This window comes from Perognathus longimembris, chromosome 22 (genome assembly GCF_023159225.1).
Source record: "Perognathus longimembris pacificus isolate PPM17 chromosome 22, ASM2315922v1, whole genome shotgun sequence".
Lineage (NCBI taxonomy): Eukaryota > Metazoa > Chordata > Mammalia > Rodentia > Heteromyidae > Perognathus > Perognathus longimembris.
This window is the reverse complement of record NC_063182.1, coordinates 6,893,675-6,910,263: the sequence shown is the minus strand read 5'-3', so window position 1 is coordinate 6,910,263 and position 16,589 is coordinate 6,893,675. Positions and strand designations below refer to the sequence as shown.

General features: G+C 44.3%; 2 protein-coding genes across 3 annotated transcripts in view; both read left to right on the top strand.

Moving 5' to 3' along the window:
- The window catches only part of LOC125339773 (protocadherin gamma-C4), a 365,900-nt gene that overhangs the window by 198,420 nt on the left and 150,891 nt on the right, over positions 1-16,589 (top strand). The window contains exon 1 of one of the 2 annotated variants that reach the window (XM_048331024.1): positions 2,064-4,570. The exons of the other annotated variant lie outside the window; for it this stretch is intronic. Coding sequence (XP_048186981.1) covers positions 2,150-4,570 — 2,421 coding nt within the window. The 5' untranslated portion in view covers positions 2,064-2,149. Of the gene's footprint in view, positions 1-2,063; positions 4,571-16,589 lie in introns of those variants that run through there. 2 annotated transcript variants of the gene reach the window in all.
- On the top strand, positions 9,016-11,524 carry LOC125340135 (protocadherin gamma-A4-like). Its single transcript, XM_048331587.1, has one exon. It carries the CDS (start codon positions 9,053-9,055, stop codon positions 11,522-11,524), a length of 2,472 nt encoding a protein of 823 aa, XP_048187544.1. The 5' UTR covers positions 9,016-9,052.

The window sequence follows — 16,589 nt, the reverse complement described above, 5'->3', positions numbered from 1 at the left end:
TGATTGAACATTGCATTGAAGCTTCCTTTTTTTTTTTTTTTTTTTTTGCCAGTCCTGGGCCTTGGACTCAGGGCCTGAGCACTGTCCCTGGCTTCTTCTCGCTCAAGGCTACCACTCTGCCGCTTGAGCCACAGCACCGCTTCTGGCGGTTTTCTGTATATGTGGTGCTGGGGAATCGAACCTAGGGCCTCGTGTATCCGAGGCAGGCACTCTTGCCACTAGGCCATATCCCCAGCCCCTGCATTGAAGCTTTCAATTAGCTTTATCCGTTTGATTCTTACTGAGCACAGCACCGAATTCTGAGACTTGCTCCATTGGGAGGAATTTGTTTTTGAACAGTATCCCTGTAGATTTTGATGACATTTTTGGCTTGAGGACTGGATTTTCTTTTCCTAATATAATTAAGAGTTCTAATGTTGAACACTTGCACATGTTTTTGGGGAGCAAAGCTTTGAAAAATAAGAACTATAGATTTGAATAAAAATTTGTCCTCTCGTGGTTGAGGAGGGAAATTTTTGGTGTCATAATTTCTCTCTTCATTGGTGGTAGATTTAATCAGTTGAAATGAATTTCTGTACCACAACGTAAGTTTCAATAAAAAAATTAGCCTAATTGTCTAGAAAAAAGGATGCATGGTATTCATAAAGGGCTTTGTGAAATAACAAAAGAAAACCCAATACATACCCTATCAAGTTAAGACAAGTGAGAGGAAGGTGGATTGGGAGGGAAGGGTGAGAATGTTCAAAAGGCATGGCATTCATTAAGACATACAATATTCATGGACTGCGTTGCTGAATGGCAATTCATTTGTATAGCTACTTACAGATAAAATATTTTTAAAATTAATAAAGACAAAAACAGAAAAATAAATGAAGAAAATATTCGATTCTATAAAGCTTGAAATGATAATACATACATGACTAATAAAATATTTTCTTTTACTTGTTCATAAAACAAAAAAGCTAGTAGAATGATTCAAGTGGCAGGGAACATGAACTCAAGAGTCCTAGAATAAACCCCAGAACCTCCAAAAGAAAGAAAGATGATTTTGAGAGCACATGCCTAGCAAGCACAAAACTCTCAGTGAAAACCAAAATAACACCAAAAAGTAACTAAAATTAAATTTAGAAATGATGGCAAAAACAATGTATTGGTCATGGTTCACTAACCACTGGATTCTTTATAGCGTGTGAGTATGATTCTGCCTTCTTAATGATATCATTTTTAATGTCAAAGTTCTTTATCCATACTTTGAAGCTTTGAATTTGCACCGTTAATTTGTTCATTAAATACTGAAAACACTATTTGCTGAGTTCTGACTCTATGGAGGTTGATGTTCTAGCAGTGAAGGAGACACTGTGAACAAGAGAGTCACAGGCATAGTTTGGAGCCTAAAATTTCCAATGTACAAGTAGTGAGAAAATTCTCTTTTCAATCTAAAATCATTTCACAACCTCATTTGCACAGGGTGGGACTATCTCCTGAGTGTCAGGTATTTCCTTTCAAAGAAATTGAAAGCTTGTCCCAGACTCTAAGGGTCACGTCAGATGAGGAGGTTGACTATAGCTGAACTTCCAACTGCCAGGCCGCTGTCTGCTACTCATCTTTTCCTTTGCCCTTAAATCCAGCCCTGGTCTCAGTAAGAAATATACTATACTTAAAATGGGCTTTGGGGATGAATAATGTAAAAAAAAAAACTTTTGAAAAGTTAGATCTAACATTCCTTACTCAAAATACGATAAGACTATTCTGATAAAACAACTTACTTTATAACAAAAGAAGGTGTGGATACATTCTTTGCAAATTAAACAACAGGAATTTGTTATTTATTCTCATCAGAAGAAAAGAGATTGGGAATGGAGACAGTATAAAGTTTTGCACTCTTCATTTTCAAGAAGGGGTTGCAATAACAGTTTAGGGCTCTGAGTGTCGCTGTTCACCACGCGGGGGAAAAACAACCAGACCTTCAGTCAGAAAGAGATTTCCGCAGTCACAGCCCTGGTTCCGGGCGCTTGCAAAGCTTCATCTGGGACCCGCGATTGCTCAGCATTCCACCGCGAACGCATCGGCCCTGGGAAGACCAGGACCCAGGGCTCCTCGGCCTCCAGCGGGAGCCGCCAAGGTCAGGCTGTCGCGCAGCGGGGCTGTCATGGCGGCTGCTTCTCCATCAGACTGCAGGCGACTGGTGTGGATGTGCTTTGTGCTGGGAGCCCTGTGGGAAGTGCGGGCCCAGCAGATCCGCTACACGGTGCGGGAGGAGCTGGAAGAAGGCTCTGCCGTGGGCGACCTGGCCCGGGACCTGGGGCTGGAGCCGCGGGAGCTGGCGGAGCGCGGCGTGCGCATCGTGTCCAGAGGGAAGGCGCAGCTCTTCGCGCTGAGCCCGCGGGGCGGCGGCCTGGTCACCGCGGGCAGGATCGACCGCGAGCAGCTCTGCCACACATCTGCCCAGTGTGTGGCACACTTGGAGATCCTCCTAGAGGACAAGGTGAGCATTGTGGGAATCGAGGTGGAAATAACCGATGTGAATGACAATGCGCCCCGCTTTGGAACAGAGCAGTGGGAAATAAAAGTTGCTGAAAGTGAAATTCCTGGGACCAGATTTCCGCTCCCTGAAGCTTTCGATCCGGACATAGGGCTGAATTCTCTGCAGGGTTACCAGCTCAGCTCCAATGCTCACTTCTCCCTGGATGTGCAGAAAGGGCCTAATGGGGTCCAGTATCCAGAGCTGGTGCTGGAACGCGCCCTAGACCGTGAGGAAGAGCCAGTTCACCACCTGGTTCTCACTGCCTACGATGGAGGCGACCCCGTTCGCTCGGGCACTGCCAGGATTCACATCACACTCCTGGACAGCAACGATAACGCTCCCGCATTCACGAAGCCTGAGTACCACGTCAGCGTGAGGGAGAATTTGCCCATGGGCACCCGGCTGCTCACCATCAAAGCCACTGATCCGGATGAGGGGACCAATGGAGAAGTGACATATTCCTTCCGGAATGACCGCGACAAAATATCCCAGCTATTCCAGTTGGATTCTGTCAGTGGGGTCATCACAATATTAGGAGATCTGGATTATGAGGAGAATGGAATCTATGATATCGATGTAGAAGCCCGTGATGGTCCTGGCCTTCGAGCCCGATGTCAGGTGCTTGTGACAGTCGTGGATGTAAACGACAATGCTCCAGAAGTCACAGTTACCTCCCTCACCAGCTCTATCCAGGAGCCTTCTTCCCCAGGAGCAGTCATTGCTCTTTTCAACGTTCATGACAGCGACTCCGGAGAGAATGGCCTCGTCACATGTTCCATTCCAGATCATCTTCCATTTAGACTGGAAAAGACCTATGGAAATTATTACGGGTTGTTGACACACAGAACTCTGGACAGAGAGGAAGTCTCAGATTATGACATCCTGCTAACTGCCACTGACCAGGGAACACCTCCCCTGTCTACAGAGATGCATATTGCATTGCAGGTGACAGACATCAATGACAACCCACCCACCTTCACTCAAGCCTCCTACTCTGCCTACATTCCAGAAAATAACCCCAGAGGAGCATCCATCTTAGGCATGACAGCCCAGGACCCTGACAGCGGGGAGAATGCCCAAGTAACCTACTCTCTCACAGAGGACACCATCCAGGGAGCGCCTCTGTCCTCCTACATCTCCATCAACTCCAACACGGGAGTCCTGTATGCTCTTCGTTCCTTTGATTACGAGCAGTTCCAAGACTTGCGGCTGCTTGTGATCGCCAGCGATGGTGGACAGCCACCCCTCAGCAGCAACGTGTCCCTGAGCCTGTTCGTGCTGGACCAGAATGATAACGCACCTGAGATTCTCTACCCCACCCTCCCCACCGATGGTTCCACGGGTGTGGAGCTGACGCCTCGCTCTGCAGAACCGGGATACCTGGTGACCAAGGTGGTGGCCGTGGACAAAGACTCAGGACAGAATGCCTGGCTGTCCTACCGCCTGCTCAAGGCCAGCGAGCCGGGGCTCTTCACGGTGGGGCTGCACACGGGTGAGGTGCGCACGGCGCGGGCCCTGCTGGACAGAGACGCGCTCAAGCAGAGCCTCGTGGTGGCGGTGCAGGACCACGGCCAGCCGCCCCTCTCGGCCACCGTCACGCTCACCATCGCCGTGGCTGACAGCATCCCGGAGGTCCTGGCAGATTTGAGCAGCGTCCACACTGCCCCTGACACAGGGGACTCCGACCTCACGCTGTACTTAGTGGTGGCAGTGGCCGTGGTCTCCTGTGTCTTTCTGGCTTTTGTCATCGTGCTGCTGGCCCTGAGGCTGAGACGCTGGCACACGAGCCGTCCGTCTCCAACAGCACACAGTGGGCTGGCAGGTCTACCTGCTTCACACTTGGTGGGTGTGGATGGGGTGCACGCTTTCCTGCAGGCCTATTCCCATGAGGTGTCGCTCACCGCAGACTCGGGGAAGAGCCACCTGATCTTCCCGCAGCCCAACTATGCGGACACGCTCCTCAGCCAGGAGAGCTGTGCCAAAAGCGAGCCTCTCCTGCTACCCCAGGATTTCCCTGTGTCACAAGGAGACCCCAGCCACCTTCCGGTAAGCCAGTTCTACCATTTGTCTCCCACTGGGGAGCATAGGATCCTGTGAATGCCATTAGTTGCTTATGATAAGACAGGCAAAATAAAGCACCCTTTATTAACATTTCAATTTTGTCAATGGGGGTGGAAAAATAATGATTGGTATAATTTACAAAACAATAACTTAGTTGCTAATAACTACTATTTCTTCTTTTTTGTGGGGTGATAGTGATTAAACTCACGAATACTGGGCATAGAGGACAAACATTCTACCACGGTGCTACCCAACCCATGCTCTTCTTTTTTACTATTTATCCTTTCTAGTCTTCACTCAGTTGTAGTTTTAACAGAAATTTCTTAATTATATATCTGTAAGTCTCTCACTTTGAGTATATGAGTGTGTTTGTGTGTGTGTGTGTGTGTGTGTGTGTGTGTGTGTCTATTGGGACCTGAAATCAGGGCCTCAAGCTCTTAGTTGTCTGTTTTGCCTAAGCACGATGCTCTTGCTCTTAAGCCAAGTGTCAGTCCTGCATTTTGGCTGGTTAATTGGAGATAAGATTCTTGTGGATTAATCTGCTTGGCTTGCTTTGAACTTTGACCCACAGGTCGCACACTCTGACTAGGTAAGATTCTAGACATGTACCACTGCCTTGTGGGACTACTCATTTCTAGAATGTCCTTTTCAGTGTGCACTACTGAATGGGAAGATTATACTATGAAATAGAAGCCAAATGTGTGAAGTCATATTTGTAGCATTATTTTCCATTAAGTTCACATGGAATCTGTGTTGAGTATATATAAATTTCTTGTTTCTACACCACCATGTTGTGCTTTCAATTTACCTTTCTTTCCTTACAAAATTATTTCCATTATAACTAGGCAGTGACAATTTGTAGGTAGTGGGCAACTATTTAACTTTTAGGTATAAAAAGGTAAATATTTTCACAATGAACATGTTCACGTTAAACATTTTTATTGCTATTATAAATGTCATGCACAGACAGGTTATCTTTATTTGTCCTGGGGCTTGAACTCGCGGCCTAGGCCATGTCCTGAGCTCTTTTGCTCAACGTGATTGCTCCACTGCTTTGGACCCCAGAGCCACCTCTAGGTTTCTGTTGGTTGAGTGAAGATAAGAGTGTCATGCACTGCTGGGAATATGGCCTAGTGGTAAAGTGTTTGCCTTGTGTACAAGAAGCATTGGGTTCAATTCCTTAGCACCACATACACAGAAAAGCCGGAAGAGGCTCTTTGGCTCAAGAGGTAGAGTGCTAGCCTTGAGCAAAAATAAGCCAGAGATGTGCTCAGGCCCTGAGTCAATGCCTCAGGACTGGCAAAAAAACAAAAACAAAACAAACAAACAAGAGTGTCATGGACTTCCCGGCCCAGTCTAGTTTGAATTGACGTCCTCAGATTTCAGACTCCTGAGTAGCTACGAATACGGGTGTGAATCACCACCTCCTGGTAAAGCTACCATTTCATAACACAGGGAATGAGTACATTTCTTTGGGGGGAATTTCACCCATTCCTTCAGTGTCTAAACATTTATTTATTTGAGACCAAGTCTTAACCTGTGCTGGCTTCAAATTCCCCATCCTCCTGCCTCAGCCTCCCAAGTGCTGGACACAGTCCCCAATGCCTGGCACAAATTCTTTGTCATTGCTGATCTGACCATAGTGACTTCATATGATTCCTTTCATTTGCTTCCATGATTATCAAAAGTATTTCCCATTTTATTTCACTCATATGTAAGCAGATTGTAGGAGTAATTATAATAATTTCTTAATTGTCCATCGTGGCATTACACTTGATTACTACCTTGATATCTAAGGAACAAAAAAACTTGTTAAAGCCTGGGAATATGGCCTAGGGGTAAAGTGCTTGTCTCCTATACATGAAGCCCAGGGTTCCATTCCTCAGCACCACATATATAGAAAAATCCAGAAGTGTCGATATGGCTCAAGTCGCGGAGTGCTTACCTTGCACAAAAAGAAGCCAGGGACAGTGCTCAGGCCCTGAGTTCAAGCCCCAGGCCTGGCAACAAAAGCAAAACAAAACAAAAAACCTTGTTGAGGCATCTTGTTGCTGTTCATCAGGTAAACTTCCTACCAAGGTTGAGTAACTTGGATGCTGGGCCTGCATGATTAATGGTTCTTAGTACATTGTCATCATCCCTATCTACTGGCATCCCTACAAATTGTTCACAGCTGTGTGTGTCACTGTGTGGCCATAGAATGATTGGGGAAGGATAAAATACCTTGGGCATAAGAGATATGAAGTACATTTGCTCCTGTCAATACTCCTTTGAGTTAATTAAAACTTGAAAAATGTGTATAACTTTACAAATGAATGAGATCTGGTAGCTGAAAGTTGTGGCAATGATAGTGGAATGTGGCTTCATCCAATTTAAGAAGGAGACTTGTAATTTCTACAGAGTTTTGCATGTATGGGAAGTTGTGGTGCAATAAACACTACATGGGACAGAATGCAATTAACAGTCTTGGGTAGAGGAAATAAGTGAGCAGTGAAAGACAGCTTATATCTGAGAACGTATTATTGAAGACACTGATGTCATGACATTTTGTTAGCCCTAAAATGTATGAAACACATTTAGATTCTAACATCAAGTATATACCACAGAGTCAGCAAGGTACATATCTTAAAGCTTTAAAGAAGGCAGTGCAGAATTTACATCACACAATAAAATGTATTTTCACCTCACTGAACACTGGATGTCTTGTAGGAAATATTTCTGACTGAACTCGTTCATATCCATATGAAGGAATAACTACATGCCAATACGAACACTTGACATATATGTATATATGAAATGAGCTAAAATGAATGAGTCCCCATCACTGAAAATGTGTGTATTTCATAAAACTTGAAGGAGCACACCATGAAATATATTTCTGTATCACAATGTAAGCTTCAATAAAAAAATTGCTTAATTTTCTAGAAAAAAATACATGCTTTTCATAAAGGGTTTTGTTAAATGGCAAAAAAAAATACATACGCGATCAAGTTTAGAGAAGTGAGAGGAGGGTGGGTTGGGAGGAATGGGTGAGAATGTTAAAAAGGCATGGCATTCATGAAGACATACAATATTCATAGACTATGTTACTGAATGGCAACTCCTTTGTACAGCTACTTACAGATAAGAATATTTTTAAAAATAAAGAAAAAAAACAGGAAAATAAATTAAGAAAAATATTTGATTCTATAAAGCTTGAAATGATAACACATACATAAAAAATGAAATATTTCCTGTTTCTAGTTACTAATAAAAAAGTCGTTAGAATGATTCAAGTGGCAGGGCACATGAGCTCAAGACTCCTACTTTAAACACCAGTACCTCCAAAAGAAAGAGAGATGATTTTGAGAGCACTTGCCTAGCTAGCACAAAACTCTGGGTACAAACAAAAATGACACGAAAAAATAAACAACATTAAAGTAAAATTTAGAAATGATGGCAAAAATAATGCATTGGTCATGGTACACTAAGACCACTGGATTCTTTACAGCGTTGTCATTATGTTTCTGCCTTCTTAATGATATCATTTTTAATGTCAAAGTTTCTTACCCAAAGTTGGAAGCTTTCCATTTGCACTGTTAATGTGTTCACTAAATATTGAAAACAGTATTTGCTGAGTTCTGACTCTATGGAGGTTGCTGTTCTAGCAGTTAAGGAGACACTGTGAACAAGAGAGTCATACTGTGGAGCCTAGAATTTCCGATGTACAAGCTAGTGAGAAAATCATCTTTTCTACCTAAAGTCATTTGTCAACCACATTTGCACAGGGTGAGAGTGTATCTTGAATGTCAGGTAATTCCTTGCAAAGGAGATGAAAGGTTGTCCCAGACTCCAAGGGTCACCTAAGATGAGAAGGTTGATTAAAGCTGAACTTCCAACTACGAGGCCTCTGTCTGTTATTCCTCTGTTTCCTTTGACCTTCATTCTTGCCCTGGTCTCAGCAAGAAATATAGTATACTGAAAATGGGCTTTGGGGATGAATACGGTAAAAAAAAAAAAAAAAAAAAAAAAAACTTGTTCAAAAGTAGAAAACCTTCATTACTAAAAACCCCATGTGAATTCCCTGAGAAAACAACTTCGTTTATAAAAAAAGAAAGGTGTGGATCCTTTCTTTGCAAATTGACAAAACAGAAATTTGTTATTTATTCTCATCAGAAGAAATGAGATTGGGAATGGAAACAGCATAAAGTTTTGCACTCTTCGTTTTCAAGAAGGGGTTGCAATAACAGTTTAGGGCTCTGAGTGTCGCTGTTCACCACGCGGGGGAAAAAACAACCAGACCTTCAGTCAGAAGGAGATTTCCGCAGCACACAGCCCTGGTTGCGGGCGCTTGCAAAGCTTCATCTGGGACCCGCGATTGCTCAGCATTCCACCACGAACGCATCGGCCCTGGGAAGACCAGGACCCAGGGCTCCTCGGCCTCCAGCGGGAGCCGCCAAGGTCAGGCTGTCGCGCAGCGGGGCTGTCATGGCGGCTGCTTCTCCATCAGACTGCAGGCGACTGGTGTGGATGTGCTTTGTGCTGGGAGCCCTGTGGGAAGTGCGGGCCCAGCAGATCCGCTACACGGTGCGGGAGGAGCTGGAAGAAGGCTCTGCCGTGGGCGACCTGGCCCGGGACCTGGGGCTGGAGCCGCGGGAGCTGGCGGAGCGCGGCGTGCGCATCGTGTCCAGAGGGAAGGCGCAGCTCTTCGCGCTGAGCCCGCGGGGCGGCGGCCTGGTCACCGCGGGCAGGATCGACCGCGAGCAGCTCTGCCACACATCTGCCCAGTGTGTGGCACACTTGGAGATCCTCCTAGAGGACAAGGTGAGCATTGTGGGAATCGAGGTGGAAATAACCGATGTGAATGATAACGCGCCCAGCTTTGAAATAGAGCAGAGGGAAATAAAGGTTGCTGAAAGTGAAGATCCTGGGACGAGATTTCCGCTCCCTGAAGCTTTCGATCCAGACATAGGGCTGAATTCTCTGCAGGGTTACCAGCTCAGCTCCAATGCTCACTTCTCCCTGGACGTGCAGAGAGGACCTGATGGGGTACAGTATCCGGAGCTGGTGCTGGAACGCGCCCTAGACCGTGAGGAAGAGCCAGTTCACCACCTGGTTCTCACTGCCTACGATGGAGGCGACCCCGTTCGCTCGGGCACTGCCAGGATTCACATCACACTCCTGGACATCAACGATAACGCTCCTGCATTCACCCAGCCAGAGTACCATGTCAGTGTGCGGGAGAATTTGCCCGTGGGCACCCAGCTGCTCACCATCAAAGCCACCGATCCAGATGAGGGGACCAATGGAGAAGTGACATATTCCTTCCGAAAAGTAGGAGACAAACTATCCCAGCTGTTCAAGTTGGATTCTGTCAGTGGGGACATCACAATATTAGGAGATCTGGATTATGAGGAGAATGGATTCTACATTATCAATGTAGAAGCCCATGATGGACCTGGCCTTCGAGCGCGAAGTAAGGTGCTCGTGACAGTCATGGATGTAAATGACAATGCTCCAGAAGTCACAGTTACCTCACTCACTAGCTCTATCCAAGAGCCTTCTTCTCCAGGATTAGTCATTGCTCTTTTCAACGTTCATGACAGCGACTCCGGAGAGAATGGCCTTGTCACATGTTCAATTCCAGATTATCTTCCATTTAGACTGGAAAAGACCTATGGAAATTATTACCAGTTGTTAACCCACAGAACTCTGGACAGAGAGGAAGTCTCCGAATATGACATCCTGCTAACTGCCACTGACCAGGGAACACCTCCCCTGTCTACAGAGATGCATATTGCATTGCAGGTGACAGACATCAATGACAACCCACCCACCTTCACTCACGCCTCCTACTCTGCCTACATTCCAGAAAATAACCCCAGAGGAGCGTCCATCTTAGGCATGACAGCCCAGGACCCTGACAGCGGGGAGAACGCCCAAGTAACCTACTCTCTCACAGAGGACACCATCCAGGGAGCGCCTCTGTCCTCCTACATCTCCATCAACTCCAACACGGGAGTCCTGTATGCTCTTCGTTCCTTTGATTATGAGCAGTTCCAAGACTTGCGGCTTCTTGTGATCGCCAGCGACGGTGGACAGCCACCCCTCAGCAGCAACGTGTCCCTGAGCCTGTTCGTGCTGGACCAGAATGATAACGCACCTGAGATCCTCTACCCCACCCTCCCCACCGATGGTTCCATGGGTGTGGAGCTGACGCCTCGCTCTGCAGAGCCAGGATACCTGGTGACTAAGGTGGTGGCCGTGGACAAAGACTCAGGACAGAATGCCTGGCTGTCCTACCGCCTGCTCAAGGCCAGCGAGCCGGGGCTCTTCACGGTGGGGCTGCACACGGGTGAGGTGCGCACGGCGCGGGCCCTGCTGGACAGAGACGCGCTCAAGCAGAGCCTCGTGGTGGCGGTGCAGGACCACGGCCAGCCGCCCCTCTCGGCCACCGTCACGCTCACCATCGCTGTGGCTGACAGCATCCCGGAGGTCCTGGCAGATTTGAGCAGCGTCCACACTGCCCCTGACACAGAGGACTCCGACCTCACGCTGTACTTAGTGGTGGCGGTGGCCGTGGTCTCCTGTGTCTTTCTGGCTTTTGTCATCGTGCTGCTGGCCCTGAGGCTGAGACGCTGGCACACGAGCCGTCCGTCTCCGACAGCACACAGTGGGCTGGCAGGTCTACCTGCTTCACACTTGGTGGGTGTGGATGGGGTGCACGCTTTCCTGCAGACCTATTCCCATGAGGTGTCGCTCACTGCGGACTCGGGGAAGAGCCACCTGATCTTCCCGCAGCCCAACTATGCGGACACGCTCCTCAGCCAGGAGAGCTGTGCCAAAAGCGAGCCTCTCCTGCTACCCCAGGATTTCCCTGTGTCACAAGGAGACCCCAGCCACCCTCCGGTAAGCCAGTTCTACCATCTGTCTCCCACAAGGGAACACAGGATTCTGTGAATGCCTTTAGTTGTTTATAAGACAGGCAAAATAAAGCACCCCTTTATTTACATTCAATTTGTGTCAAGGGTGGTGGACAAATAATGATTGGTATCATTTACCAAACAAATACTTAGTTGCTAATGAGTAGCTTTATCTCTTTTTTGTGATGTGATAGTGATTTAACTGAGGAATAGTAGGTATACAAGCAAAGTTCTACCACAGAGCTACTCATCCCTTGCTCATCTTGTTTATTATTTATCTTTTCTAGTCTTCATTCATTTGTAGTTTTAGCAGAAATATCTTAATTATATCTCGTTAAGATCTCACTTTGAGTGTGTGTGTGTGTGTGTGTGTGTGTGTGTGTGTGTGTGTGTGTGTGTACTGGGGCTTGAAGTCAGGGCCTCAGGCTCTTGGTTGTATGTTTTGCTCCAGGATGATGCTCTAGCTTTTAAGCCCAGTGTTCTGTCCCAGCTTTTGGCTGGTTATTTGAAGATAAGAGTCTTGTGGCTTAATCTGCTTGGCTAGCTTTGACCTTTGATCCTCAGTTCACACCCTCTGTCTGGGTAGGATTCGAGGCATGAACCCCTGCCTTCTGGTAGTCCTCATTTTTAGAATGCCCTTTTCAACAGCTTTCAACAACTTCCAAACCTGGTGAAAAGTGCTTTAATTTACTCTCTCATCATCTCCTTAAGTTTGAATCATTTTATATGGTAATTGTTAATTGAGGAATAATTTAAAGAACTGGTGCTGAACTGATTTATCTCAAATTTTGTCTGATACTCAAAACATGTTATGAATGAAGTAAGCCAGACCCAAAGAAACAAATATTACATCATTTCCTTCATTTGTCATAGCTAGAATGTGAATAAACATGGACATTAACAGTGTGTACTTTGCCAGCAGTCACAAATGAATTAACTGAAGTATAACAGACTCAGTGGAGAGCTCAAATAGCATAATTCTTTTTAGAAAGACTGAGAGCCCAATGACATAAGCGTAATCATCAGGAAATATGTACTTGCTAGAGAGATGAAGGGCCGAGTAGAAGGTGGTACAAAAATGAAGGAGGAAAGATGGGGCAGAATGCAGTCTGGAGTTCATCGTCTATACCACACATTTAAAAAAAAATAAAGGAAGGGGTGGATGGCAGGGAGCAAAGATGTTGAAGGGATGACAGAATTCCAGACGCATGGTATTCGGCTTACACAGTATGGCCGGCGACAATAGCTAGCGCTCGCTCTACTCTCTCTAACGGGGAAGCAGCGGACTACAAGAGACTGAACTGTATCTGCCTCTATTTCCAATGGACTCACGTTCAACTTCCACTCACAGACACACAAGCCGGGAAAATTTTATTAATCCCTTTTTTTTAAAAAAAAAGTTAATATAAAATTATAGCAAAAAAAAAAATAAAGGAACCTGATCGATACTAACGGGTGGAACAATCCGCAGCAGCAGCGGGAGAGGACATTTAATGTAGTTGATTGTCTGTGGTTGTTGGTTGTTCGCTAGTCTTACAGTGATGGAAGTTGCACATTTTTTCGAAGAGACCGAGAAGCTGCTGAAAGTTTGGTTCTCCCGGCAGCAGACCGAAGCAAACCAAGGATCACTATCCCTAGATCAGAATGGGATGTACTTTTGAAGGATGTGCAATGTTTGATCATAAGTGTGACAAAAACTGACAAGCAGGAAGCTTATCTACTCAGTGAGAGCAGCATGTTTTTATTTATACTAAACAGTTTTGCAAGTATTACTTTTGCAATTGTTTTTTTTACCCTGTGTCTCTCGATTTTGGTATTCCCTTACAGTTTCCTAGTTCTACTACCTGTATACACGGTTTCCAGTGTACTCAGATAAGATACAGAGATAGTGAAGGTACGACCACAGGAAGGGCATACAAGAGGTTCATCCATAATACAAGCTACAGTTACACATAGCACATTGAAAGTAGTTTCAAAACTGATATAACAATTGTTTCCATATCATGAAGTTCATTTCACTTAACATCATCTTTTGTGTTCATAAGGGTATAGCTATTGGGCTCTTGTGATCCTCTACTGTGACTAGCCTAAACCTGTGCTAAATATTCCCTATGAGGGAGACCATAGAGTCCATGTTTCTTTGGGTCTGGCTCACTTCACTTAGTATAATTTTTTCCAACTCCATTTCCTTACAAATGGGGCAATGTCATTCTTTCTGATAGAGGCATAAAATTACATTATGTATACGTACCACATTTTCCTGATCCATTCGTCCATTGAGGGTCATCTGGCTTGGTTCCAAATTCTAGCTATGACAAATTGTGCTACGATGAACATTGTTGTGCTGGTGGCTTTAGTGTGTTCTTGTTTGTGGTCTTTTGGGTAGATGCCCAAAAGTGGGGCTGCTGAGTCATAGGGGAGTTCTATATTTAGCCTTCTAAGGAATCTCCATACAGCTTGCCAGAGTGGCTGAACCAGTTTACATTCCCACCAACAATGAAATAGGGTTTTCTTTTGGCTACATCCCTTCCAACATTTGTCATTGTTAGTTTTCTTGATATAGGACATTCTTACTGGGGTGAGATGGAATCTCAATGTCGTTTTGATTTGCATTTCTTTTATGGCCAGTGATGTAGAGCACTTTTTCATATGCCTCTTGGCCATTCTCATTTCTTCATCAGAGTAGTCTCTTTTTAAGTCTTTACCCCACTTGATGAGGGGGCTATTGAGAACTAGGATTTTCTTACGTTAGCTTTGAAACAAACTTAAGTCACACCTCCCATGATGACCTGAGTAGGAAAGTTGTGGAAGTCTTCAAGCCAGGAAAATTTGTGACCACGTTGTTTGTTCATCAGAGTTCTAAATGTTGCACGGTGCTTTCTTCTTCTCAGAAGATAGAAGACTTCAAACGTCTTCATTGCCAGAGTGCTATGTTCAATGATTATAATTTTGTTTTTACCAGCTTTACTAATAAGCAGCAACAACAGCAGACCTGATTAAGAAAAAATGAAGAAAAAAATGCAAAAAAAGAAGACACATAGATGGTGGTGGCTGCTTTCTAGACGTTGATACTGGGGGTCATGCTTTCCATAACCACCATCTTGTAGTTGGAAAAAGCCCTAGATGTAATGAGAGTGTAATCATGTTGAAGTGTATGTATTATTATATCAAGGAGTTAGATGTCTTGCATGGATGATCTCTTCTGTGTTTAGCTATTCTATGCCACTCTTGCTGTGAAATTGAAGTGCATGTAGAACATAACTTTTACTAGAGGAAACGTTATAACACTTGTGACATGATTCAATTTGGTTTATCCACAGTATAATATTTCTGCCGGTATCATCCAAAATTCCCCACAGACAAGGCTTTTGTCCTCATTAGGTGTTGGCCTCAGCTGAACCATCTGGGACAGGTCTATTAAATTTCTGCCAGAATTTTACATACAGTTACCTCCACTTTCTAGAACACGTTCTCTACTAATGTTACTGAAACCCGTTTCTACTTCATACAGATGTTTTTTGCAACAGCAATTAAAACTAAATTTTCTTCAACAAGTTGGATCCTCATGGAATGATTCTAGTTATTCCTTTTGTGTGTATTACTATTTTAATAATTGTAGTCTTGTGGTTGGTTTCTTCCCTCTCCAATGTGTTTTCTCCCTCTGCCCCTCATATAAAGCAACACACTGTAACACTGTGGGTTTATATACAAATCTCATACCTCAGAGGGGGAAGCAGGAGATGGATGATCCCTGAGTTGAATTGTTTTCGAAGGGTGTCAGAATTTTGCCTCCATTATTGGCATGGGCTCTTTTGAAAAAGTAGCAAAGTTGAATGTTACAAATTTTTTGAATCATACCTACCCAGCAAGAACCCATAGAAAATTATATAGATTTTCAGAGTACTCTGTAAACAATCCAACCATGTTCTACTCTTAAGTAAATTGGATTGGCTTCTAAAGGAATATCCTGACTTGTTAAGTACTGGTAGTAAAGAACTTATCATTGAGTATGTAAGCAAGGACCTCTAGCATAATGGTTATCTGTTCAGCTTGGATCATTTACCTTATCCTTTGAGCAGCCGCTGCCACTAATTCTCATTAGTAATCTCTACTATAAACTAGAGCAGAGTAAGTGGGTTTTTCATCTTGTGGCTTCAAGTTCTGTGATGCACGTGAGATGTTGGTTCTTCCTGTGCCTGTGTGGTCTTTTTACCATGGCAGTCACAGGACAAATAATGTCCAGAATGACAACTGTGAGGCTATTCATACAACTATGTGGCAGGGTTTTTGAGTGAATACAAGACACCAAATTTCATAAATACTCAACTAGAAATGGAGGCTTTCAAAAGTTGGCATCTTTTAACCTATATTTGCAAACACTGATAATCAAGCAACTGAGAGAAGAGCAAAGTTAACTACATTTTATATTTATTGTCCACAATATTTTCTTGATAATTTCTAGATTGATGCAGTGATGTTTTATTCCTTCTGTATTTATAGATGAAACACCTTTGGTTAGTGTTTCTAAACAATACCTACTTGGTTTGAGATCAAGTGGTTGGAACACTGTTGACTTTTATTTTCAGCATGCTGTTGATTGAACATTGAATTGAAGCTTTCAATTAGCTTTATCCGTTTCATTGTTACTGAGCACAGCACCTAATGTGGAGACTTGCTCCGTTGGGCAGAATTTGTTTTTGAACAGTATCCCTGTAGATTTTGATGACATTTTTGGCTTGAGGACTGGATTTTCTTTTCCTAATATAATTAAGAGTTCTAATGTTGAACACATGCACATGTTTTTGTGGAGCAAAGCTTAGAAAGATAAGAGCTATAGATTTGAATAAAAATTTGTCCTCTCGAGGTTGAGGAGGGAAATTTTTTGTGTCATAATTTCTCTCTTCATTGGTGGTGGATTTAATCAGTTGAAATGAACTTCTGTACCACAACGTAAGTTTCAGTAAAAAAACATTTGCCTAGTTGTCTAGAAAAAAGGATGCATGGTATTCATAAAGGGCTTTGTGAAATAGCAAAAGAAAACCCAATACATTCCCTATCAAGTTAAGACAAGTGAGAGGAAGGTGGATTGGGAGGGAAGGGTG